This window comes from Chelon labrosus (genome assembly GCF_963514085.1).
Source record: "Chelon labrosus genome assembly, chromosome: 16".
Taxonomy (NCBI): Eukaryota; Metazoa; Chordata; class Actinopteri; order Mugiliformes; family Mugilidae; genus Chelon; species Chelon labrosus.
Window position 1 is genome coordinate 632,739 of NC_140349.1, and position 25,084 is coordinate 657,822.

Here is a 25,084-nt window from a genome sequence, read left to right on the forward strand (position 1 = left end):
ACCTTTGAGAATCTTTTATTTTTTTACTGATGATTTTTCATCGTTCCATGCAAAAACATAAAGAAGCTCATCTTCCATGTTCCTGCGTCTCCATGGAAACGGTCATGCCTCTAACAGTCACATGACTCCCGAGGAGCTGCTGCGATTGGCTGGCAGCAGAACGTGGCTCTCCTTTCCTTTCCCAGCATCCTTTGCTGCGTGGCTCTGCCCTTTGTGGGAGGATCAGGGGGCGGGGCCTCCCTCCTCCCAGTGACATCATCATGACACTGTGACGTCATCATGCAGCATGCAGCAGCAGAGGAGGATCATGGGACTTTTTTAGGCCCCGTCCTGTCCCCCCTCCCGCCCATCACCATGACGATACAGTCAGTCCCGCCACTCGACGCTACGACTTGCCGCCCTCTCTCTCCTTATTGGTCAGCGGGGCCAAGGCGGGGTCCACCAATGAGGTGGCAGGAAACAGTTTGAACCAGCCAATCACCATGTTGGATAAGTCGAGGTCGTCCAATAAGATCTGAGCAGCTCCCATGAAGGATTTATGGTCCATCCGCCCGTAGTCGCCCCAGACGATGATCTGCAGAGACAACGGGTTACACCTGAGTGACATCACACACACCTGAGTGACATCACACACACACACCTGACACACACCTGACCTGAGTGACATCACACACACCTGACCTGAGTGACATCACACACACCTGAGTGACATCACACACACACACCTGACACACACCTGACCTGAGTGACATCACACACACCTGACCTGAGTGACGTCACACACACCTGACACACACCTGACCTGAGTGACATCACACACACCTGACCTGAGTGACGTCACACACACCTGACCTGAGTGACATCACACACACCTGAGTGACATCACACACACACACCTGACACACACCTGACCTGAGTGACATCACACACACCTGACCTGAGTGACGTCACACACACCTGACACACACCTGACCTGAGTGACGTCACACACACCTGACACACACCTGACCTGAGTGACGTCACACACACCTGACACACACCTGACCTGAGTGACATCACACACACACACCTGACCTGAGTGACATCACACACACCTGAGTGACATCACACACACACACCCGACCTGAGTGACATCACACACACACCCGACCTGAGTGACGTCACACACACCTGAGTGACATCACACACACACCTGACCTGAGTGACGTCACACACACACCTGACCTGAGTGACATCACACACACCTGAGTGACATCACACACACACCTGACCTGAGTGACATCACACACACACCTTTGCGTTAGACAGGTGTGTGTGAGACAGTAGTGTGTGTGAAACAGGTGTGTGTGAGACAGGTGTGTGTGTGAGACAGGTGTGTCTTTACCTGTAGAACTTTTCCTTCTGGGTTTTCTTCAAACTGAAGCTGTTGCTGATAAAGAGGATCCAGAGTTTTTCTCGCCAGGCGAGTTCTCCTCTTCAACACACACTTCCCGTTGTCCATCAGATAAACCTTCACATACGGAGCTGCAACACACACCAGAACAAATCACAGTAACTGTAAGTAGTGTGTGTATTATTGTGTATTAGTGTGTAGTATTGTGTAGTGCTGCATTTCTCACCTGGAGTGTTCTTGTTGCCCTGTTTACCCACAAGCCCTCGGGCTCGGATCACCTCCACGTCCAGACGCTCCTTCCTGTACACCATCCCAATCTGGATGTCACCTGACCAGCAGAGAGCCAATCAGAGCAGCTTATGTGTTAGCGAGTAACACAGTGTAACACATAAAGACACAGACATAATGAATACATGCAAACAGACCCATAGGGGGCGTGGCCAGAGTCTGGCGTCCTGCTAGCTGGGCGGGGCCTAATCCCTCCAGGAAGCCGGTGAACTGTTTGTCTGACGCCAACTTGACTCCTGGAAAAATCAGACTGACGAGAAATAATATGATTATTATTACTAGTAACGTTATTAATTAAACTGTTATTAATGTTATTAATTAAACTGTTATTAATGTTATTAATTAAACTGTTATTAATGTTATTAATTAAACTGTTATTAATGTTATTAATTAAACTATTATTAATGTTATTAATTAAACTGTTATTAATGTTATTAATTAAACTGTTATTAATGTTATTAATTAAACTATTATTAATGCTTCATCACATTTTCCTGTCATGTGATCTGCTCAATGATCTGCTGACATCGTTGCTTTCACAGTGACCACGCTAGCCCTCCAGGCTAATGCTAGCTAGCGTGCTACTGTCAACAGTTACAGTATCTGGTTCTGAATGAAGAACAAACTCGTTCTCTTTACTTTCTGCTCTATAGTCTTAAAGTGTTTTTTTGTTGCTCCCTGAAAAAATATCTGAAGGAGGAAGATGAAGACGACTAAAGACAAACTAAAGACTGTTAATTAATTACAATAGAATCAGATTAGTGAAGCAGAGCGTCTCATGATGATTGGAGGACCACAGTAACAGGAAGTGACCAGACAGGGTCATCGTTAACAGGAAGTGATTCGTACGCTCCAGGTTTGGGGTCCTCGGCATCAGGGTCTCGACTCGGCTGTCGGGTGAAACGTGATTTGAACTCGACGGCCAATCCGGTCTCGACACTCCTCTGGACAGGAAGTCTTATCACCTTCTTTTTCTTCTCCTCCTCTGGAAGAATTAAGAGAGACGAGAAAGAGGAGATGAATTCATTCACACTGAACCTCTGCTCTGACTGGACCTGGCCTGCAGGGGGCAGCAGAGAGACGTCGTCCTCCAATCAGAGCAGAGACCGGCCCCATCCTTAACTCATTCATTCATCATTTAAAGGACGGACTGAGAGGACAGGTTAAAGTGTTCTGTCCATCTGTCAGACTGACCCTCTGGGTTGAGCTGTGAGGCGCTCTGACTCTTCTTTCCCAGTCCGACCATTCCCATCATCTTCGCACCAAAACTCGACCGACGCTTCTTGTCGTCATCGTCGTCGTCGTTTCTCCCCAACGAACAAATCTCACCTCCCACACTCGACGACTTGGTGAGAGGAGCTCCGGGCCCCGGTGGCGCCCTGCAGGAGGACAGAGGGAGGGGCTTAAACATCTGTTCGTTACCTGGGGGGGGGGAGGTTCTTAAACACCTGACTGTTACCTGAGGGGGAGGGGCTTAAACAGCTGCTTGACACTGGAGGGGAAGGGATTAAACACCTGTCTGTCACATGAAGGTGATGGAATTAAACACCTGTCTGTTACTTGATAGGGAGGGTGCAGCTGCTTGACACCGGATGGGGGAGGGACTTAAACACCTGTCTGTCACCTGAGTGGGAGGGGCTTAAACACCTGAGAGGACAGACAGGTCTCAACAGCAAACAGGAGGCAGCTTCACCGCCTGGACGACTTCTCTGATTCAGACGTTCTTACTTTGAAGGCTCAGGCACTGCCTCCTCTCCTTCCTCCACTGATTCGCTCTTCTGCAGTGTGGCTCCGCCCTCTGCTGTCCCCTGTACTCCCTCTGATCCCGTCCCCAACTCCATTGACTGGCTCTCCACAGATTCCATCCGACTGTCTCAGCCAATCAGAGGTGACAACGGCCACATGCAGACAGAAACATGCAGAATGATGGAGATGAAGTTCATGCTAACCCAAAGTGCTAATGCAGTGCTAACACAAGTAGCATGATAACGCAACAGGGTGAAGTCTGATGGATGAAAACACGACGAGCAGCAGTAGAACCACGAACATGTTCAGATGGAACATGTTCCGTTTACCTTGGACTAATGAATGAGTCACACCGAGTGAAACCATGATGGATCTGCTGTACCTGTTCTTTCAGAGTACCGGGATGTTGCTAACTAGCCATGTTAGCTAGGTTAGCCACAGTTAGCTTTCACTCACTGTTGATACGTATTCAGCCATCTTGGATTATGGTCTGTGTTGGTGACATTTTCATGATGTTGATGATGAAGTCATGAATACCAGCCTCTCCACAAGTCTACTGGTTCCTGCTCTGTGATTGGTTCCTGATCTGTGAAATATTCATGTCCTCACCTGAACCTGCGTAGAGATCGAGTGTCCGAGGCGTTGGACATGGCCGACACATCGCTGACGTCACTGTCTGAGGATTTAAAGGACTGACTGTCCCTCATCTGCAGAAAGAATTCAGGTGAACAGGTGAGAAGGTGTGAACTCAGAGGAGACGTATGAGCAGCGGTGTGATGTGGTTTCTGTTCACCTTAGAGATGTCCTTCATCACACCTGCAGAGACACGAGAGGACAGTTAGCGCGTTACAATACTCAGTGATGTCATCGTGTTGATGTATTTAAATTTAACGAGGAAACATTCCCAGACACTGAAGTGATGTCACACGTGATGTCATCAGTTTGACACTAACAGCAGAGCTGACGTTATGATGTCATCAGAAACATTTAAAGTGACAGCAGCTCAGAGAGGAAAACGTCTCTACCTTCTATGGTCGCTGGCAACACGCCTCCTTCAGACGACAACGATGGACGGAAACAAAATAAAAACATGAATGAACAGATGAATGAACAGATGAATGAACAGATGAATGAATAGATGAATGAATGGATGAATGAATAGATGAATGAATAGGGCGGGAACAAAATTCAAGATTCAAAGGTCGTAATCTGGTCACATGATCTAGAGACTAGGCACGTTCGACTTCATGCAGATCTGTGCAGATCTGACTTGACGTGATGCATGCTGGGTTGTTATGCTCATAGATCTCAAATATGATTGGTTAAAATGAACTTGTTCTACCCAGCATGCATCACGTCAAGTCAGATCTGCACAGATCTGCATGAAGTCGAACGCGCCTACTAACTGTCTGCAGGTGGGTGTGGCTAACAGGTGGTATCATACCATTGGCTGTTCTCTTCTGTTGGTCCTCCCATGTGACCTCTGCGTTATGCAGACAGAGAGGTGATTGGTCAGACTACAGCAGGTGTGTTCATCATCAAAACACACCTGAGAACATTAACACACTCTGACAAGGGTCACCTGAACCCGAATCAGTCCACCTGAGACTGGACTTGCCTTTTCTGGTTCCTCCAGGTGTCGCTGAGCGTCTCTCCAGCTCTGACATGGACAGGTGTGATGACAGCAGTGTGATGTAAGATGGACATATCAATGAATGAATGAATGAATGAATGGTGGATATCTGGATAGACTGGTCTACACTGACTAGACAGATATGTCAAACCTGTGATGTACACACCTGGAGTCTGTGGGGGTGGGGCTGGTGAGGGGGCCGGTGATGCAGCAGGTGTTGGAGCAGGTGTTGGAGCAGGTGTGAGGGTTGGCGCTTGGACAGGTGGAGGGGCAGGTGCGGGTGTGGGTGCTTGGACAGGTGGAGGGGCAGGTGCGGGTGTGGGTGCTTGGACAGGTGGAGGGGCGGGTGCGCGTACGGGTGCGGGTACGGGTGCAGGTGCAGGTGCGGGTACGGGTGCGGGTGCAGGTGCAGGTGGAGGTGCAGGTGCGTGTGCAGGTGCTGGTGCAGGTGCAGGTGCAGGTGCGGGAGTGGGTGCAGGTGCAGGTGCGGGTGCGGGTGCATGGCCAGGGGCTGGGTGCGGTTGGACAGGTGGAGGATGTGGGGCTTGGACTCGTATAAGAGGAGGTGGTTGATAATTGACAGGGGGAGGGGCTTGTTTGTGGACAGTGGGAGGGATCTGATGATGAGGGGTGGGTGAGACGGCGGTTGGCGGTGGTGCTCCTGAGGTGGGAGTGGCCAGAACTGATGAACATTTCGAGAAAAGGGAAATGAAGAGATGATGAAAGACATGCATAAAAACAACCAATGAGATGCTGAACGACCACAGGAACTGATTCAACAGCGACCAATCACACGACTAGTTCTAGGAACTCTGGGAAATAACAGGAAAACTGAGAAGAGGCAACGAGCTGTGCAGGTAGAAGAACCGGAGCCAGAACCTGAATCTGGACCAGGATCAGATCTGAAAATGTTCCTGGACAAACTGGAGAATCACCTTCAGTCACAGAGAAGAGCAACACTTGATACTGAAAAGTCTAAAGAGCTGTGGTGGGACGTCCTGGGTGGACCTTCAACCTTCAACCTCTGACGCTGAGGTCAGAGGTTGAAGGTTGAAGGTCCACCCAGGACGTGAGTGAGGGTGGACATGAAGCAACATGAAGGTCCGTCTCGTTCTGGTAGCGGTGGTAACCAGACTCATACCTTCTTCTTTTCAGAGTTTCTCATTTTCTAAGTAAACGTTGTGAAGCTGAAGTCTGATATATTTTAGAAACCATGACCAACGTGACACCGACCCCTTGGAGAAGCTCCAGAGACTTTTAGGGGAAGTCTAGATCCCTTCCTTCCACTCTCTCCACATCACTACTGCTACAGACTCTACCAGCAGAACTCGTCTAGTTCTATCGAACAGTACCTGTCTGCACACAGTCAGACGCCTCTCCTCCATCTGAAAGACATCAGTCGTCATATTAATTCAAACTTCAGCCTCTAGACTTTCTCCAGGTTTCTGACAAACATCAACCAAAGACTAGAATATTCAACCTGGAGCTGATCCTGGATGTGACGTGACATGATCACAGCTAAACATCAACTTCCACCTTAATGCAGACGACAGACAGCAACAAGGAGACGCCTGTCTGTCTGTCTGTCTGTCTGTCTGTTAAAACTAAACTCAAGGCCGATCAGACATCACGTTAGAAAACACCAGTCAGCTCATATTCCTTCCAGGTTACTTCCTGTGTGAACCATAGCTGTGCAGCTGATTGGCTGGTTGGACATACATACCTCTGTCCGGAGCTCCTTTGGGAGGGACAGAGGGAAGCTGGCGTCCTCGGCGGCTGCAGACTGGCGTTCCTGTCGGGCTCGTTAGGCCAGAACCCCCCCGAGCGTTTGCCCTGTTGGAAAAAAAACACAGGAATCAAGATGGCTGACGAGAGGGAGGTCAGGTCAAAGGTCAAAGGTTAACATGGTCACATAGTCATTAGAAAGTATAAGTCTTCTTTCTGCGGATGCTTAGATATTAGCTAGCAGCTCTATCTACTGTCTCATGTTTACAGTTACTGAGTCCAGTCAGATAAATTCCAGATGTTCAGGCTTCAACAGCTGCTTGACTTCAAGATGTTTAAACCAATCAGACCCCTGCGGGTACTTCCTGGTTTGAGGAATCATCCCGATGTCCTCTGAGGACCAGGAACACACCTGAGACGTTCAACCACTTCCAGATGTTATAGGGTGAGTCTCTCAGAGCGTGAGGACGTTTACTGATCGTAGAGAGGGACATGGAGACGAGGACCGATGGACGCTAATGTCACTAATAAATCCAGGACGTCCATGTTTCTACTAACTAATCTCTGAGGGACATCCACCCAAACGTCTGCTGTGACTGATGTCCATCAGTTCTCTCATGGAGGCTGTCCTCATTCTGTCCTTCATCTAATTCATTTCTGTGTCAGAGTTGAACAAACATGAACAACCATGAGCAACATGCAACGAACAGGACAACAGAAACCAACGAGCAGCATGCTGAGAGACAAAATGAAAAGAATCAGAGACGTCAATGGATGGGAGAAAACAAAAGACGTCATGCTTCTGGAGCTGCTTTCTGATTGGACGGCTGTGGGTCACCTGATTGGAGCAGGTGAGGGGGGAGCAGAGCGTCCAGACCTCAAGTGGGTGGAGTCAGTTCTGTCGGTGGAGTGTGAGCGCGTGCAGACCGGACGATCTGCCATCGCTCGTTGGTCCGCTGAGCGAGAGCGACTGTAGTAGTCCCTCCGGTCCATCCCCCGACTGTACCTGCACATCACCATGACAACCGTCACCCACATCCCCCCAACACCTGCACCTGGGGTGGATTAGTTAGTCACCTGGCAACCAGGTGGTCATCACCTGCAGAGGGCTGGTAAACAGGAAGTATAAGGCACTGGAGGCTGGAGTTGACACCAACAAAGAAGAAAGCCTACATTTCCCATAAGGCCTCAGTGAGAGAGCAGACAGCAATGAATGATGAGAGATGTGAAAGACGTCATCTCAAGATGGACAATGCCATATCCAGATTCCTAAGACAAACCCTATCTGTCCTCTACACCTGTCCTCTACACCTGTCCTCTACACCTGTCCGTCTGTCTGAAAGTCAAACTGTCCGTCCGTCTGTTTACCTGAGGAGTTCCTCATCATAGGCGTCAGGTTCGTAGGGGAAGTCTGGGATGAAGTCCTGACTGAAGAACAGAAACTCGTCAGAACTCCGGAACATGGTAAAAATCAACCCATCTTCGTCTAACACTACATTACCCAGAAGCCCTGGGGCTCACCTGTAGTCCTCACAGCTCCCATTCATCATGTGGTTTGTCCAGGTGGGGTTTGGACCATTTATATATCTTCCACAGACAACAACATGGAGGTGAGAACACGTTTACCTGCTACAGCTGTTACCATGACTACTACTGAGGCAACTGTACCTGTCGTGGGAATCTAGAGAGTTGGCAACAGACATTCTTCTCCACTGTCTCCTGGACACAACGAGAGACCGACGGTCAGAGCAGGAGTACAAATATAGCTAGGACTACAACCAGGACTACAACCAGGACTACAGCTAAGACTACAACCAGGACTACAGCTAATACTACAACCAGGACTACAGCTAGGACTACGACCAGGACTACAACCAGGACTACGACCAGGACTACAACCAGGACGGCTGTGGTTCAGTAGGTAGAGCGGGTTGTCCACGAACCAGAGGGTTAGCGGTTCGATCCCCGGAATGTGCCACATGCCGAAGTGTCCTTGAGCAAGACACTGAACCCCCAGTCGCTCCCAGTGCGTGGCACTGGTGTGTGAATGTGTGTGTGCTTGTGTGAGCGAATGGGTAGATGTGTCTATGACTGTAAAGCGCTTTGAGAACCAATAGGTAGAAAAGCGCTATATAAAAGCACGGCCATTTACAGCTAGGACTACAGCCAGGACAACAAACAGGACTACAGCTAGGACTAAAACCAGGACTACAAACAGGACTACAGCTAGGACTAAAACCAGGACTAAAACCAGGACTACAACCAGGACTACAACCAGGACAACCAGGACTACAGCCAGGACTACAGCCAGGACTACAGCTAGGACTACAACCAGGACAACCAGGACTACAGCTAGGACTACAACCAGGACTACAGCTAGGACTACAACCAGGATTACAGCTAGGACTACAGCTAGGACTATAACCAGGACTACAACCAGGACTACAGCTAGGACTACAACCAGGACTACAACCAGGACTACAGCTAGGACTACAACCAGGACTACAGCTAGGACTATAATCAGGACTACAACCAGGACTACAACCAGGACTACAGCTAGGACTATAACCAGGACTACAACCAGGACTATAGCTAGGAACACTAGGAAACCAGGACTACAGCCAGGACTACAACCAGGACTAAATCCTGTATTTTGATGGGTGCACTACTTGAGATGGCTAAGTCCAGATGGCATCCTGATTGGCTGGAGTCCTGGTGACCCAGCTCAGGTTGCTGTGGTTACCTGTCCGGGCTGCCGTACTGGCTGGCGTCGGAGTACGCTCGGCTCAGTTTGGAGCCTCGCAGCAGCCGGACGGCGTCCTCCCGGTACAACGGGTACAGTGGGGTGCCGCTGGCAACCAGAGGTCAAAGGTCAGAGAGTTCAGAGGTTATGGTTAGATGGAGAGAGGGTGATACAGAGAAGGTGAGGCCTTGCAGGAATCTGATTGGCTGCCTGGGGTCAAAAGGGTAGCCAATCAAAAGGTAACGATAAAACAAGTACGACAGAAGCATCATCTCATTTCATATCATGAGTTTTCTTGAAGCAGCTTCTGTTCTTTCTTCTCGTTGTGAAGTCATTTCAGACTTTTCTTTGTGTCACTTTATCTCAGTCTGAATCTCACCTCACACGGACGTTTACCTTTGAGGAGGCGGTTGACTTGGCGACCGTGACCTCATCCTGGCCACGTCGGACCGAGAGCTGTGATTGGCTGACATCACCTGGTCTGGCACTGAGAGGGTGGAGCTGTGGAAATCCCGTCCGTTTTGTCTGTAGTCTGAGAAACAGAGAGTAAAACCGTCACGGCCGAGGGATGTGGACGTGAAACCTGAGTCAGCGTGGAGCGCTTTAACCAGAGAACCAGATTAAATCTAAAACAAACATCACTGTAAAATAAAATCACTTTAAGATGATTTTAACCCCAGGCTTCATCCGTCTTATGTAATAACTGATCCGAGTGCAGGTGATGCAGTGCATGATGGGATATGGAGTTCACCTGATATCACCCCGATGCCGTCTTCACAGTCATAATCTGAAAACTCGCTGTCGCTGATCCTCTGAGACCCTGCAAAGAGACGGCAGAGACATGAAGACAGAGGACGCTGTTTAATCCTGTAAGCAGCTCGTCCATAATCCTCCACAGGAAGGTCAACAAATACGACCCAGAGACACGAGGAGCTGCTTCAGCAACGTCAGAGAACTCTTTAACTGAGAGAGACTGACTTTAACCGAGGTTGAAACCTCAAGCTGGACAACGACAGAGATGCCGGAACATGAGAACATTCATAGATTCAACTTCATTATCACGTACACAACACAGAGTCTAAACAGGAGAGTAACATGAATCCAGTAGTACTGTATGAGTTTCCCAGAACCTCCATCAAGAACAGTCCCAGAATGATCCTGGAGATCCCATCCACCTCTCAATAACCCCTGCCTTGACAGCCATTCTCTACAGCCCTCACTGGTGAGGTCTCACAACTGCCCATTAATCCCAGGAGAACCTCGTAGATCCCGAGAACATCTTTATTTCAACATCTGTGATACCCCTGGGACACATATAAGGATAAAGCTGAAGATCCTCTAAGAACCCACAACACTAACTACTGGACACCTACGCTGGGATCACTTTAAAGATGACTGATGTCTCTTCACAGAACCCTAGAACCACCAGGAGTCCACAGAGCTGCCACAGAGAGTATTTATAGGTCTCTCTGTCTGGAGGACACTTGGAGACTATTAAAGGAACCTAAACCCCTTCATGAAATCACCTCTAAAGGACCCATTAGGTTTAGATCCATGGGGCACCTTCAGGATGACTCTGCTGTGGACTCGGTGTAGCTCTTGAATAGAAGTGTTTGTTCACCATTAATGAACTTCAGAACCTCAAAACAATTCCCAGAATCCTGTCAAGAACCAGTGAACCCATGGGAACATTTTACAGATGTCTAGAACTTGTACATATGTCAGGAAACCATGAACCTTGTTGATGACATCCTGACTTAAAGCCATGTTGATTGATTAGATCCAATAGAACGTTCTACCAGAGGATTTATAGTCTGATCACGTTACGCTGACGTCACAGAAAACATTATAAAACAGTGTCTCCTCACAGTTAGACACAAAGAGTCAGCAGACAGACAGGTGTTATTACCTGAGTTATAATACGGATCTTTGTCTGGATGGAAGAGTAAAAGAAAAACGATGTGAACAAAAGCAGAGAAAGAAAAACGCATTAAAACAAAACGACACGAGACAACGACAACGAAACACTTCTAAACATAATAAAGGTGAGAAAAGGTGTGAGCAGCGGTAGAGTCTCACTCTGCAGCCTCCTGCTGCTCTGCGTGGGCTCGGCCTGGAGTCCTCTCCTCTGCAGGTAGGGGGAACCACTGGGCAGCGGCAGAGACGACACGTCATGAAGCTGCAGCTTGTACCAGTGAGGCTGGTTGTCCAGGAGAGCCGACTCCATCTCTATGAGAACCTGTGGACGGAGAACGTCAAGAAAGAACGGACAGAAAACAGATGGAGAATGTACAGAAGATGTATGTAAATGAATGTAGAAAGGATGTAAAGGTGTGAAACATACAGAGGGTGGATGGAGAACGTCAAGAGAACGAACCAAAAAACAAAGAGACAACATAACATAACCACAGTGATTATTAGATCAGGAGATTGTTCCTTTAAGATAAATGAAGAATATACGCTTCAATGTGTTCTCCATGCTCTTCATGTTCTCACCTCTCCTAGGAACTGGCTCTCTTCCTCTCGGACCCGGGCCTGGTCCCAGAGCGTTAACTCCAACATTCGCTCTCTGAACTCACGTCTGTGGACCGGTGAGTACATAAAGGTTTGGTTCCACCGAGGTTCCACCGATTTCTTCACTGTCTTCGTCCTCCGTTTGCTCTTATCACTGTTCAGACAGGAACGGAGGATAAATGGCCAGTTATTAAACCCAACCAGAGGTTCTACAGGTTCTGCTAAAGAACCGTCTGGTCCATAAAACTCCAGGTTTAGGTTCCGTCTTTTTTACCTTCTGTCTGGCAGGAAGTAGATCTTGACATATGGGTTCCGGGGTCGGCCGTCATCCCGAACAGGAAGTTCTTTGGCTCCAAGAACAGTGACGATCAGCTGATGACCGACTTTATCGTACCACAGCTTCACCTGCAAAAGAAAACCACAGAACGGCATCAGACTCAACTGCAGAGGTAGTGTGGAGAACATCAGCGGAACCATTCTGTCTACGGAACCATTCTGTGTGTTTACGGGGAAAACCCTGCAGCACAGTGACGCGTTCCAAACAGCTGTGAAAGCCATAGAACAAACGCAGCTCCAAACATAATAGAACCAAGTATAGTCCTTTATAGAAAATCCTCTACAACACTAGTATAACCATAAATAACAATAGAGAGAACCCTATAATCAGACAACCCGCAGAGAACACCTGAACAGAGGAACCTTGGTGAAAGAAATTAACATAAAACAGAAGCAGAATAATACACAAAGACAGAAGAACCACAAAGAGTCCTACAGACAAAGTAACCACAGAGGGTCGATGAGAAACCTCAGAGAACATGAGAAGAACTACAGATATGCATGGGCCAATGGGTGGAGCAACAACAACAGAATAAAGCAACTGGACTAAGAACCCTTAAAACCCTAACTGTGGTAGTCATCAGCAGGAACCTCGCGACTTCCAATGATCCCACAAAAGATTAAGTATCTGGGACTCCCACCGGCCTGGTTGGAACTGAAGAACCTTTTGGATGCGACTTGAAAGTCGAGTTGTTTTAATTACTTCTATGCCATGGGTTCTCTTCACACAAAAACTGAGAAGAAGCAGAATTGCTGGGATAATAAAGAGAACCTCAGAGCACACAGATAAAGAGTCCCTCTGAACAGCAATGGAACCAAGTGTAGCAACATTAGAACTATCTGACATGAAGGCAAAACTCCTAGTAAAAGCAAAACAACCATGTAAAAAGAAACTTTGTGAACAGAACCAAAGTTCTATGGGACTGTCAGAGAACCCTCAGATCTGATGGCAGCAGAGACCAAATGATACCCAGAAACCATTGAAGTAGAACCTAAAAGGACAACAGCAGAATTTCTGGCAGCTACAGAGGGACCCTGCAGAACACAAGAACCACCATGTGGAAGCCCAGATATCAGAACAGATACAGAAACAGCAACTCCGATTGACAGAACTAGGAAGAATATTTGAGGTTCTACTTTAAGCATCTATGTAGACATGAACCTGAAGCCTAACCTTCAACAACTAAACTACAGAGCAACGACAGGTGGAACAAACCGCTCTGTTCTACAGTTTACCTGAATCCTGGGAACCAGAGGACGTCTGTTCACGTTCTGAAAGAACACGTGTCACCGTGAAAAGGACCGTTAACGATCAGCTGATTGACTGTGAGTCTGTGCAGTGCATGCTGGGTAAACTTACAGAGACCTGTCCGGACAGAACACTGGGGCTCATGGGAGACGTGACGGAGATGGACGGCCCAACTTTCTGAGAGTCGAAGGAACTGGAACCTGAACACAGAAAGGAGAGGTTCAGAGAGAACCTGGTTTAACTCTGGTATTTAACTCTGGCAGGATGGAGGTTTAGTTTGTGTAACTCACTGGAGTCCAGCTGGACGTCTGCTGCTCTGGAAGCATCTCTGAGAACCACAAGAACAATCTGTTAATAACGTTCTCACGGAAACATCGCTGTCAGTGATTTGTTCCATCACCCACCCGATCGGTCGGCACACCACCAGCTCCACCTGTGGCTCAGGTTTAGACTCCAGGATGATGTTATAGACCTCATTAAACGTGGCCCCTTGAAGAACCCGACCGTTCCACTCCAGAACCTGATCACCTGGAACAGAGAAGAACAGGTTGATGACAACCCTCCCAGTCCATGTGATCCCTACAGCAAAGCACTACTGCCTCAGTCAGTCAGGGTATTTACCTGGTCTCAGGTGTGTTTACCTGGTCTCGTGTGTGTTTACCTGGTCTCGTGTGTGTTTACCTGGTCTCAGGTGTGTTTACCTGGTCTCAGGTGTGTTTACCCGGTCTCATGTGTGTTTACCCGGTCTCAGGTGTATTTACCTGGTCTCATGTGTGTTTACCTGGTCTCATGTGTGTTTACCTGGTCTCAGGGGTGTTTACCTGGTCTCAGGTGTATTTACCTGGTCTCATGTGTGTTTACCTGGTCTCAGGTGTATTTACCTGGTCTCAGGTGTGTTTACCTGGTCTCGTGTGTGTTTACCTGGTCTCGTGTGTGTTTACCTGGTCTCATCTGTGTTTACCTGGTCTCAGGTGTGTTTACCTGGTCTCAGGTGTGTTTACCCGGTCTCATGTGTGTTTACCCGGTCTCAGGTGTATTTACCTGGTCTCAGGTGTGTTTACCTGGTCTCGTGTGTGTTTACCTGGTCTCGTGTGTGTTTACCTGGTCTCAGGTGTGTTTACCTGGTCTCAGGTGTGTTTACCCGGTCTCATGTGTGTTTACCCGGTCTCAGGTGTATTTACCTGGTCTCATGTGTGTTTACCTGGTCTCATGTGTGTTTACCTGGTCTCAGGGGTGTTTACCTGGTCTCAGGTGTATTTACCTGGTCTCATGTGTGTTTACCTGGTCTCAGGTGTATTTACCTGGTCTCAGGTGTGTTTACCTGGTCTCGTGTGTGTTTACCTGGTCTCGTGTGTGTTTACCTGGTCTCATCTGTGTTTACCTGGTCTCAGGTGTGTTTACCTGGTCTCAGGTGTGTTTACCCGGTCTCATGTGTGTTTACCCGGTCTCAGGTGTATTTACCTGGTCTCATGTGTGTTTACCTGGTCTCATGTGTGTTTACCTGGTCTCAGGGGTGTTTACCTGGTCTCAGGTGTATTTACCTGGTCTCATGTGTGTTTACTCGGTCTCAGGTGTAATTACCTGGTCTCATGTGTGTTTACCTGGTCTCAGGTGTATTTACCTGGTCTCAGGTGTGTTTACCTGGTCTCAGGTGTGTTTACCTGGTCTCAGGTGGCCTACGGTGTCAGCCAGACTTCCTCTCTTCACTTTGGTGATGAATGCACAGAGACGACCAGACTCTGTCATCTTCCCACCAACCACCTGAAAACAGATGAACCATGAGTAAGAATCAGCAGCAGCAGAAGAAGAAGAAAAAAGAGAAGAAGAAGAGTCACCTTCAGTCCCAGCAGCGCCCCAGTATCTGCGGGAACCGTCCCATCCTTCATCCTCTTGTTGAGCAGAATTCGACCAATTAGACGCTCTCCATCTTTAGACGGTTGCCACGTGACCGGCTGCTGACACAGTGGTAAACACATGATTGTTACTTAGCAACAGCAACAATCAGCTGGAGGAGAAGTTTGATGTTTTATATAGTGTTGAGGAGCAAGGACATGTGGAGGCGGGGCTGCTAGTATAATTCATGGAGGGGGCGGAGCTTAGACTCACCATAGACATGGGTGCAGGCTTGCCATGCCAGGAACCTTGATCCCACCATTGGCTGTCCATGTCTCCTAGCAACCAGAAGAATCATGTAAACGTCATTTAACAGTTATATCAGTTTTTAGGTTTCAGATAGAAGAGTCATGGAGGTCAGTCACATGGATCCGGTCTCATCCTGTCGTCACGCCTCAGGTCACTGCTCTGGGATCACCTGTCATAATTCCAACCAATCAGCACAGAGAAACCCTAATGACGCCAGACCAGTGGAACCAACGTGAACCATCAGACGTGAACCATCAGACGTGAACCAACATTGTGTTCTTGGGGTCTGGAGGCCGGCGGGTGGGGGTCGGGGTGGGGTGGAGGTGGGCTCTGCTGTACTCACAGGTCAGGACGCCATGAAGGAGGACGAGGACGATGAAGAGGAGGAGGTGAACCTGCAGCTCTGTGTGCTGTTTGCCCCGATCTCTGCCTACAGGCTGCAGACCAGTACATACCTGACTCTAATTAGTCTGTTAGCATTGTTAGCACTGTTAGCATCAACAGAATTAGCCTGTTGTGTCAGACAGTAAAACAGACGCTAGTGGAGGCTGCTGAGTTTGGGTAACACCGCCACCTTAACCCCGCTGCCTTCCTCCAGCTGATCCACCACATCAGAGCTGCAGATGTAACCAGGAAGTCACCAAAACCCCAGATGAGCCGGGGACCCCGTACTCCTGTGGACTAGTCCTCTGTTGGGGAGGGCCGACATGTTGCTGGTTGGTTTGTCCACAGTTGCGTTGCCTCCTGCAGTCTGTGTTTCTATTTTTGTGTCTATGCAGTGACTCCTGATAATCCACACTCTCCTCTTTTAATCCAATTGAACGACAGCAGAGATGGTGATTCGGCACCGGGGGGGCCGGGTCCAGGACCGGTACCTAATCTGGATCAGATTATCACGGGGTTCTCCATGATCCTCCAGGGTTCTCTGGGTGCCTTTAGGCCTGGATCACCTCGGTTTGTGGAAAATGAACGTTAGTCTTGTTCCGACCTGATGTCTTCACGTCAGCACCAAGAGAGACTCTGAGCTGCTCAGTCACCTCCAGGGGAGGAGCCTGGACTCCTCTGAGCCAATCAGAGCTCCTAATCTCTGACCAGGTGACATCTGGTCCAATGACACGGAGGCAGCAGATTAACTCATCAACATGACGCCTGACTTCCTGAGAGACGGCCGCCAGCAACTTAATCACAACACATTCAGCAACTGCAACGACTCCAGCTCTCGTTACTAGAACAGCAGAGCAGGAGAACATCTGCAGAACCAGGAAGACACAACATATCCCCAGAAAACAGGAAACAGTTGCAGAACCCTCAGCAACACAACAGGAACGCCACAGCAGTGGAGAGGGACTCTTGAGGACTTCTGGTTCTTACAGAAACATGTGGAACATCAGTGTCATTTGAAACAACACCAGAACCCAATGGATCAGCAAAAAAACCCACAGAACTGAGCCACAACAAAGGACCAGAGGAACTCAAGATTGGAAGCCAATGATAGGAACGTCCTGAATAACTACAGAAGTTACTTCTATTGTTCTCTGAGTAAAGTCCCAGCCTCATATTCCGGTTCTTAGTGTTTTCTGTGGAACCCTCTGGTGTCCTGCAGAGAAAGTGCAGGTGAAGCTGGTTGGAGGTGAAGACAGATTCAGTCGTAAGAAGATTATCACACTGAGCTAATTAGAGCCAGAGAGAACTCTCTACTTCCTGTTCTTCTCACATGGTCTTAGGGTTCCCCAACAGGAGGCAGAGGAACGTCTGTTTTATCAGTATGTTGGTTCTCTTCATGCGTGGTTCTTTATCTGGAGTCAAATGAACGTTTACACTTTAAAAGCTGATGGATCTCTTTATGTTCAGCTTTTATTCTGAAAGGACTCAACCAGACATGAACCTAAAAGAAGCTCAGCTCTTGTTCCACGTCTTTATTTATTCAACTGATTCTATTAAAAGTTTTCTAATAACTCTTTTAATTCGTATAAAAAGCTGCTGAGCTGCTGTCAGACAGAAATATAAACTAATCTAAATTAACAGCCAATCAGAGTCTGGAGGATTAAAGCATCACTTCACTAAAACACCATGTGACCTTTGACCCCCATCTCTTTGTGTCTGCTGGTTGTCTGTTTATCCCTCAGTTCTGACTCTCAGGCTTCATGTGACTAGCGCTTAGCATGTAGCCACTCACGGTCAGGCTCATCACAGCTGGTATAGTCAGGCGTGGTCACTAGCTCCTCCTCCGAGCTGCTGAAGCTACCAATCACATGCATCTTGCCCATCCTCCGTCCCCTCTGCGCTGCGTTCTCACTGGCCGACTTCATCTTGAGGGCGGCGCTTGGGTCCAGGTGTTGCTGCGGTAACGGGCTGCGGCGTGGAGATGTGGGGCTGGCGTGATTGGCTGCCCGGTCGACAGAGAGCGACCTCTGTCCTCCAGACACGACCAATCCCTGAGGACGATTGTGACGGAGAGCTGCGAGGGAGACAACGGGTCAGACGGCGTGTGGTCGAGGAAGGAAGCCGGGCGCCGGTTCTTGGCCGTATTCCTACCTGCGTGCCTCGGGGTTAGGAGGTCAGCGGTTGCCAGGGAGACGTCGCTGTGGCGGCGCTGGTGGCGGACCCTGCCGACCTGAGCTAACATCCTCATGGCCTCCTCGCTCGGCTGTGGCTTCACCGGGTAACGAGCCAGGTTCGGGTCGCTACGGTAACGAGCCTGAAACTCCTCCTCTTGGCGTCGCCGCAGCTCGCGCTCGTCCTGAACCTGGTCCAGAGGATGGTCCTGACCCAGGAGAGGAAGGCCAATGTCATCAATCAGTCTGAAACTTGATGACGGTGTGAGTTTAATAAAACACAACCTAACCTGTGAGTGCCAGCGGCCTCGTCCGTCTCTGATTGGTCGCCTCCTTGCCCGAAGTTCCTCCTCCCTGTTTCCATGGCAGCCGTACGGTGAGCGAGTGTGGCGGTCCAAGTCAGAGGGAGAGCGAGGCATCCTGCCCTCCCCACCATCGTAAGACGACCCTGGGGGGCTCTGCCTCCTGTCAATCACACAGCAAACACCAATCAGAGAGAAAGGGGGAGGGGCCTGTAGACACAATGGATCACACAGACACAGAGTGTAATAACACACATCACATAGACACAATGGTTAAAAACACACACCACATGGACACAGAGTGTAATAAACATAAAGTATTATCTCATTTCATCTCATTTCATCTCATTTCATCTCATTTTATCTTATTTCATCATAACGAGCCTCTTACTGTTTTTCTTTCAGCTGTTCGTCGTCTCAAGCTTCATGTCGACACATCAACACACTCAGCAGGTTTATGACTGACGGCTGGAGCAGACTGGAAGCCCCGCCCACTCAAGACTCTGTGTGGCTCCGCCCACACAGGAAATTACTGCTGTCACCCTGTGTGTGTTCGTCTGTGTGTGTATTAATATGTGTGTATATTAGCCTGTGTGTGTTCGGTTGTGTGTGTGTGTGTTAATATGTGTATATTAGCCTGTGTGTGTGTGTTAGGTTGTGTGTGTTAGCCTGTGTGTGTGTGTTAGGTTGTGTGTGTGTGTGTGTTAGCCTGTGTGTGTATTAATATGTGTATATTAGCTAGTGTGTATATTAATATGTGTGTGTTAGCTTGTGTGTGTTAGGTTGTGTGTGTGTTAGGTTGTGTGTGTGTGTGTGTGTGTGTGTGTGTGTGTGTTAGCCTGTGTGTATTAGCCTGTGTGTGTTAGGTTGTGTGTGTATTAATAAGTGTGTATATTAGCTTGTGTGTGTGTTAGGTTGTGTGTGTGTGTGTATTAGCCTGTGTGTATTAGCCTGTGTGTGTTAGGTTGTGTGTGTGTGTGTGTGTGCGTGTGTGTGTGTGTGTATTAGTCTGTGTGTATTAGCCTGTGTGTTAGTGTTCTGTATTTAGCAGCAGTAATCCTGTGTGAACTACAGGATTATTAATCTGTTAATCTGATTACATGTGTGTGTGTTTGTAGATGTGTGTGTGTGTGTGTATTGTGAGGTCACTCTAATTAACAACAACCTGAGGAACCTAATTAACTCTCATTCACACTTTGATTCCAGTGATCAGTCGATAAAGATCAGCTGATCAGCAGACTGGGACCACTCACCACTCCATGGCTCCGTTACTCAGGGGACCCGTGGCCCCCGGCGGCCCCTGCGTTGGTGGGTGAGGAGCCCCGTGTGAGCTGTGATTGGCAGACAGCAGCGATGTGTTGGAGTAAAACTCCCCCGAGCGAATGAGGATGTCCTGCTGCTGCCTGCACACGTTACACACCCACATCACCTGCAACAGGTACAGACACAATCAGCAACACAACACTGACGCCTGATTGGCTGGTGGTGACGAGACCAGTCTCTACAGAACATGTGGCTCCACCTGGTGTCAGAACACAACAACAACCACACACACAGGGCTTTAACTTCATTAACGTATTAATTCATGTGTTGTCATTAGTTCTAATTTCTTTCATTAATAAACTATTAGCTTTAATTGGATCTTGATAAATCATTTTCTGTTTACACTGAGACATGTTCTTATTTCAGTCCATCAGAACAGACATATTTATATTTATAGTCTTTTCCCTCATTATTTAATTAATTCATATTCATTCTTATCTTAATCCTAAAACCTTCACAGCTACAAAAAAATAGTTTTAATAGATCCATCAGAAGAACGTGTCCATGATGAGTTATTAAAGACGTCCTGATGAACAACATCCACATCATCTGTCTCTGCTTGTCCCAGCAGAGGGTCCACCGTCCACCGTCCACTGTCCACCGTGGCCCCCCATATCAATTTACGTAAATGAGACACAGAAGACATAGAAGTGTAGCTGCTATTCTTAACTTGTCCACTGGGGGTCGCACTGTTTTAGTCATAACAGAGTGAAGACACTCTCACCTTATTGGCTCTCAGAGGGACACGCCCCCCACAGCGGGCACAGAAGCGGCTCTGACAGTAGCAGCAGGCTCGACCACAGCCGTCGGCAAACTTGGTTTTGCGACAGACACCGCATGTGGGAGACTCCGCCCTCGGCGTCGGAGCCACCGGAGGCTCCTCCCCCATCTTCTTCACCTGGTCTTTGTACATCTCAAACTGCTGATGTAGCTTCCTGTGGGGGGGGGGCGGGGGGCAGAGGGTTAGAATCTGTGTGGAGACACTTTAAGATACCGATGGTGTCTGAGGTTCCCTGGAACAGGACGGACGCTAGAGACTAAAATAATCGTGGACTAACGGTCAAACAAATACAACCAGTGAATGAAACCATCACAGTGACGTCCTTCAGACCTTCACCTGTGTTACATTATGGGACTGTTAGCAGAAGTTAGCTCTGACCATGTCTGACCTCAGCTCTGGGTTCTGATCCAGATCACGACTCTCAAACATTCTGTCTGAACATCTACAAACAGCTTCTGGTTTTTACTCACGTCTGAAACTCGTCGTTAGTTGGACTTTTAACTTGAAGAACTTCGGACACGTTGGCGGCAACGTTATTGACCAAATGACTGAACCCTGAGAACGGATTCCACCTGTCCAGGTAACACAGACAGTCAGCTGACAGGAAGCAGATTCACTGGGAGTGGGAGGAGTTCGGAAATCAGGAAGTAGGTCAACGAGGGAAAGGGGCGTGGCCAGGACAGGAAGTAGTTCTGACTGAGGTACTTACGTGGTTGAGGGAGGTTTCACTTCCTCCTGATCCCTACAGACACAAACGTGAAATAAAATAAAATAAAATGAACTTAGACACAAACGTATAAACAGTGGGGAGGTTCTAGTCGCCACTGAGGAGTGAGGAGGTTCTACAGGTTGGTAAGAGGGTTTAGAGGTCCGTGAGGGGGTTCTCGAGGTTGGCAGGGAGATTCTAGATGTTCACAGAGAGGTTCTAGAGGTCCACATGGAGGTTCTAGAGGTCAACATGGAGGTTCTAGAGGTCAGTGAGGTTCCAGATATCAGTGAGGAGGTTCTAGGGGTCAGTGAGGAGGTTCTAGGGGTCAGTGAGGTTCCAGAGGTCAGTGAGGAGGAACGCCTGGAACACAACACTCTATTCTTTAAACGAGGAATGAAGAACATCAGCAGCAGTTCTTATTTTGGAAAAACAAACAGAAATAAAACACGTCAACGATTAAAAGAACACACAGACATGTGGTCTAGACTTCCTCTGAGCAAGGCATCAGACAGGAGTCCATCTGGCCACGCCCCCAAGTGATGCCACAGCACCTGTTTGTTCTTGACCAAGTCTGATTAACGCGTCAATCAGAAGCACCACCTACTAATTTATAGAAAATAGCGCTGACTAAAACCCCGCCCCTTTCATGTGACTAATTACTAGGCGCGTTCGACTTCATGCAGATCTGGGCAGATCTGACTTGACGTGATGCATGCTGGGTAGAACAAGTTCATTTTAACCAATCATATTTGAGGTCTATGAGCAGAACAACCCAGCATGCATCACGTCAAGTCAGATCTGCACAGATCTGCATGAAGTCGAACGCGCCTAATGAGCTGATCACGGTCTCCATGACAATGATCATTGACCTGGGTTCAGTTCCTGGTTTCATGTCAGAATAAAAGTGAAACCTAATAAAACCTGAGGTGTAGCTCAGTCACTGTCTACAACCAACCAACCAACCAGCAAAGCATTCTGGGTAACATGTACACCTGCACCAATGAAACAACTTTAGACAATGTGACGTCATCATGAAGGTCCAATCATCACGCATCTGTTTCCTCCAGACGTCTCTTAGGCTGCGTTCAGACTGCCAGCCAAAATCCGATTTTTAGCCCATTCAGATTTGAATCGGATCTCGATTTTGAAGTCTGAACAGTGACAGATCACATGAAATCCGATTTTTGCCAAACGGTTGCAAACCACATCCAGAGGTAGTTTCATATCGCATTCGTATCGGATATGGACAGATGCGTCTCAGTCTGAACAGCTCCCAACACTCAGATGGGTTTTGACTGTCCGTGACGTCACTTACGCGACGCCAGGCCAGAACCAATGTGCCAGACCGCGTGCCTATTTCCGTTGTGGAGGAGCCACGTTACGGCCACGGACAGTGATATTACAGCTATCACAATGGAGGAGGACTTTGAAAACAATTCGCCTTGGACAGAGGAAGAAACTGCATGCCTTATAAATCTTTACACTGACGTGACGTACATCCATCGTGTTGTTTGTTGTTGTTTTGCTTGTCGCTGTCGCAATTATATGACGTCTGACAAATACACGCGCTGAATGACGCTTCCGCTCGTTGCTACAGCAACCTATCAGACCGGTGAAGAATGTGGCCCAGTCTGAACAGAACCATATCCGATTTGGACACTTGCTAAAGGCAGTGTGAACAGTCAGCCCTAAAAATCGGATATGAGAAGGAATCAGATTTGAATCAGATCCGTCTGCAGTCTGAACGCAGCCTTCTTCTTCTCTGCTGCCTGTTTACACGGTAGAAAATGACCTCATCACCTCCACCTGGGGAGGGGGCGGAGTCTAGAAGTGAAACAGGTGTGATTCCTCTGAGAACCAATGACATCACTGGTTCCATGAAGAGCAGGCTGATAATAATAATAATAATAATAATAATAATAATGACGTGTTTTCTATTGTTATTATTCATGTTTCTTATTTGACCTCAGCAGCTGATGAGTGAATCTCATCAGTCTCTGACAGGAAGTCTAAGACTCAGGTGACCCCTCTACCTGCAGTCAGCTGACTCACGTGGAGGTCAGAGGTCACGTGACGTCACTGTCACTCCTCCTTTCTCTGCTGCGGCATTAGCAGGCTTTTATTTTGAAATGAATCCTGTGTGATAAATCAAGGCTCTGTCTGATCTCTTACTTCAGCATGCTCTGCTCCTTCGCCTCCTCCTTCTTCTGTCTCTCCATCACCGACAGGATGATGCTCCGCTCCTCCTCCGTCAGGTGGCTCAGGTCCGGCAGCTCCGGACCTGCACCGGCCCCGGCGGGCGGTGCAGGTTCGGCCCGGGCGGGTGGCGCAGGTCCGGCCGGCCCAGACATCCTGACTGAGGTCCGCTGGAGGAGGAGGAGGAGTAATACTGATCAATCAATGATGGAGGTGATGATGATGATGGTGACAATGATGAAGGCCACATCACTGTCCAGGTGGAGGAGAGTCGTGAGGAGCGGACACAGCAGCGGTCAGACCTCTGCTACATCTGCCCCATCAGACCCTCCACCTGTTTATCACATCTATCCACATCCCTCCATCCTTCTGTCATCTCTCTGTCATCCCTCTATCATCCCGCTATCATCTCCTCCGCCCCCCCCCCCGTCTCTCCCCCCCCCCCCGGGTCTCTTGCCTGTCTACTCCGCGGTCATGGCGCCTCCTCCGGGGTTCAGCGGCTCCTCTCGGCTCTCCGTCCCGGCCGCGGCTCTCATCCTGCGGCCTTACTGCTCAGCCCGCTGCGGTGCTTCTTCGTGGTCTAATGGAGGCGGAGGAGAAATAAATAAATCCTCCATGAGAGGGGGCGGGGCCACGGCGTGACGGCGTGACGTCTGACAGAGATCAGCTGATCCGTGAGGGGGAGGGGGGGGGGGGGGGGGTTAAAGATAGACCTGCAGCTAAAGATAGAAACAAACAGGCTGTCAATCAAAGACCTGGGGGGTATTCCAGAAAGCAGGTTTACCGCTAACTCTGGGTATGTTAACCCAGAGTTAGCGGTAAACCTGGGATTTCGGTTCCAGAACGCTCAAATATGATCAGGCTATGTAAGTAACTATGGTAACATAGGCTCTGAATTTATCTGGGTATGTTAACCCAGAGTTAGCGGTAAACCTGGGATTTCGGTTCCAGAACGCTCAAAAATGATCAGGCTATGTAAGTAACTATAGTAACATAGGCTCTGAACTTAACCTGGTAGGGGTAGGTTTTGTTCAGGTTATGTTCGGGTATTTAGGTGCACGTTCAGCCAGACCGCTGTTTCCACACTTGTCACACAATGACGTTTCCTTTTGAGGAAGATCCAATTGACATTGAAGCACAAATCATTCGGGCTATTCACCGTGAGAGGGTATAAGACCACGACTTAATATCCTTTCTTTTCCTGATGAGTTTTTGCCAGAGCACTACTGTTTTTCTGCGGAATCTTTAATATATTTAAACAACATTCTCCATCCCCACATTTCGAACGTTACGCATCATGGATTCGCTCATCGTAATTGTTGCGCGTGCGATAGCCTATTGCACAACATTGCAACGTTGCGCAATGAATTAGTTCCTGCTATTGATGAGCAGATAGGAACACATTCAGCAACTTGACATCAGAGATGGTCAAAGAATGCGTGATGAAAT

The 25,084-nt window shown here is 48.5% G+C and overlaps 1 protein-coding gene across 1 annotated transcript; it reads right to left on the reverse strand.

Annotated features, from left to right (window-relative positions):
* On the reverse strand, positions 1–23,790 carry rims2b (regulating synaptic membrane exocytosis 2b; the record flags this gene model as incomplete). The annotated part of the gene is made up of 37 exons (XM_084563651.1): positions 1–574; positions 1,385–1,524; positions 1,620–1,721; positions 1,819–1,931; positions 2,531–2,666; positions 2,876–3,060; positions 3,410–3,550; positions 4,037–4,134; positions 4,221–4,243; positions 6,413–6,445; positions 6,784–6,893; positions 7,624–7,791; positions 8,154–8,213; positions 8,307–8,372; positions 8,454–8,504; positions 9,529–9,636; positions 9,925–10,060; positions 10,280–10,348; positions 11,438–11,461; positions 11,608–11,767; positions 12,025–12,196; positions 12,317–12,447; positions 13,615–13,650; positions 13,739–13,827; positions 13,918–13,955; positions 14,032–14,155; positions 15,289–15,388; positions 15,463–15,582; positions 15,734–15,798; positions 17,946–18,227; positions 18,305–18,533; positions 18,615–18,789; positions 19,880–20,055; positions 20,674–20,884; positions 21,201–21,302; positions 21,440–21,472; positions 23,612–23,790. 37 exons carry the CDS (start codon positions 23,788–23,790, stop codon positions 386–388), a joined length of 4,374 nt encoding a protein of 1,457 aa, XP_084419777.1. The 3' UTR covers positions 1–385.
* Positions 23,791–25,084: the final 1,294 nt, after the last annotated feature.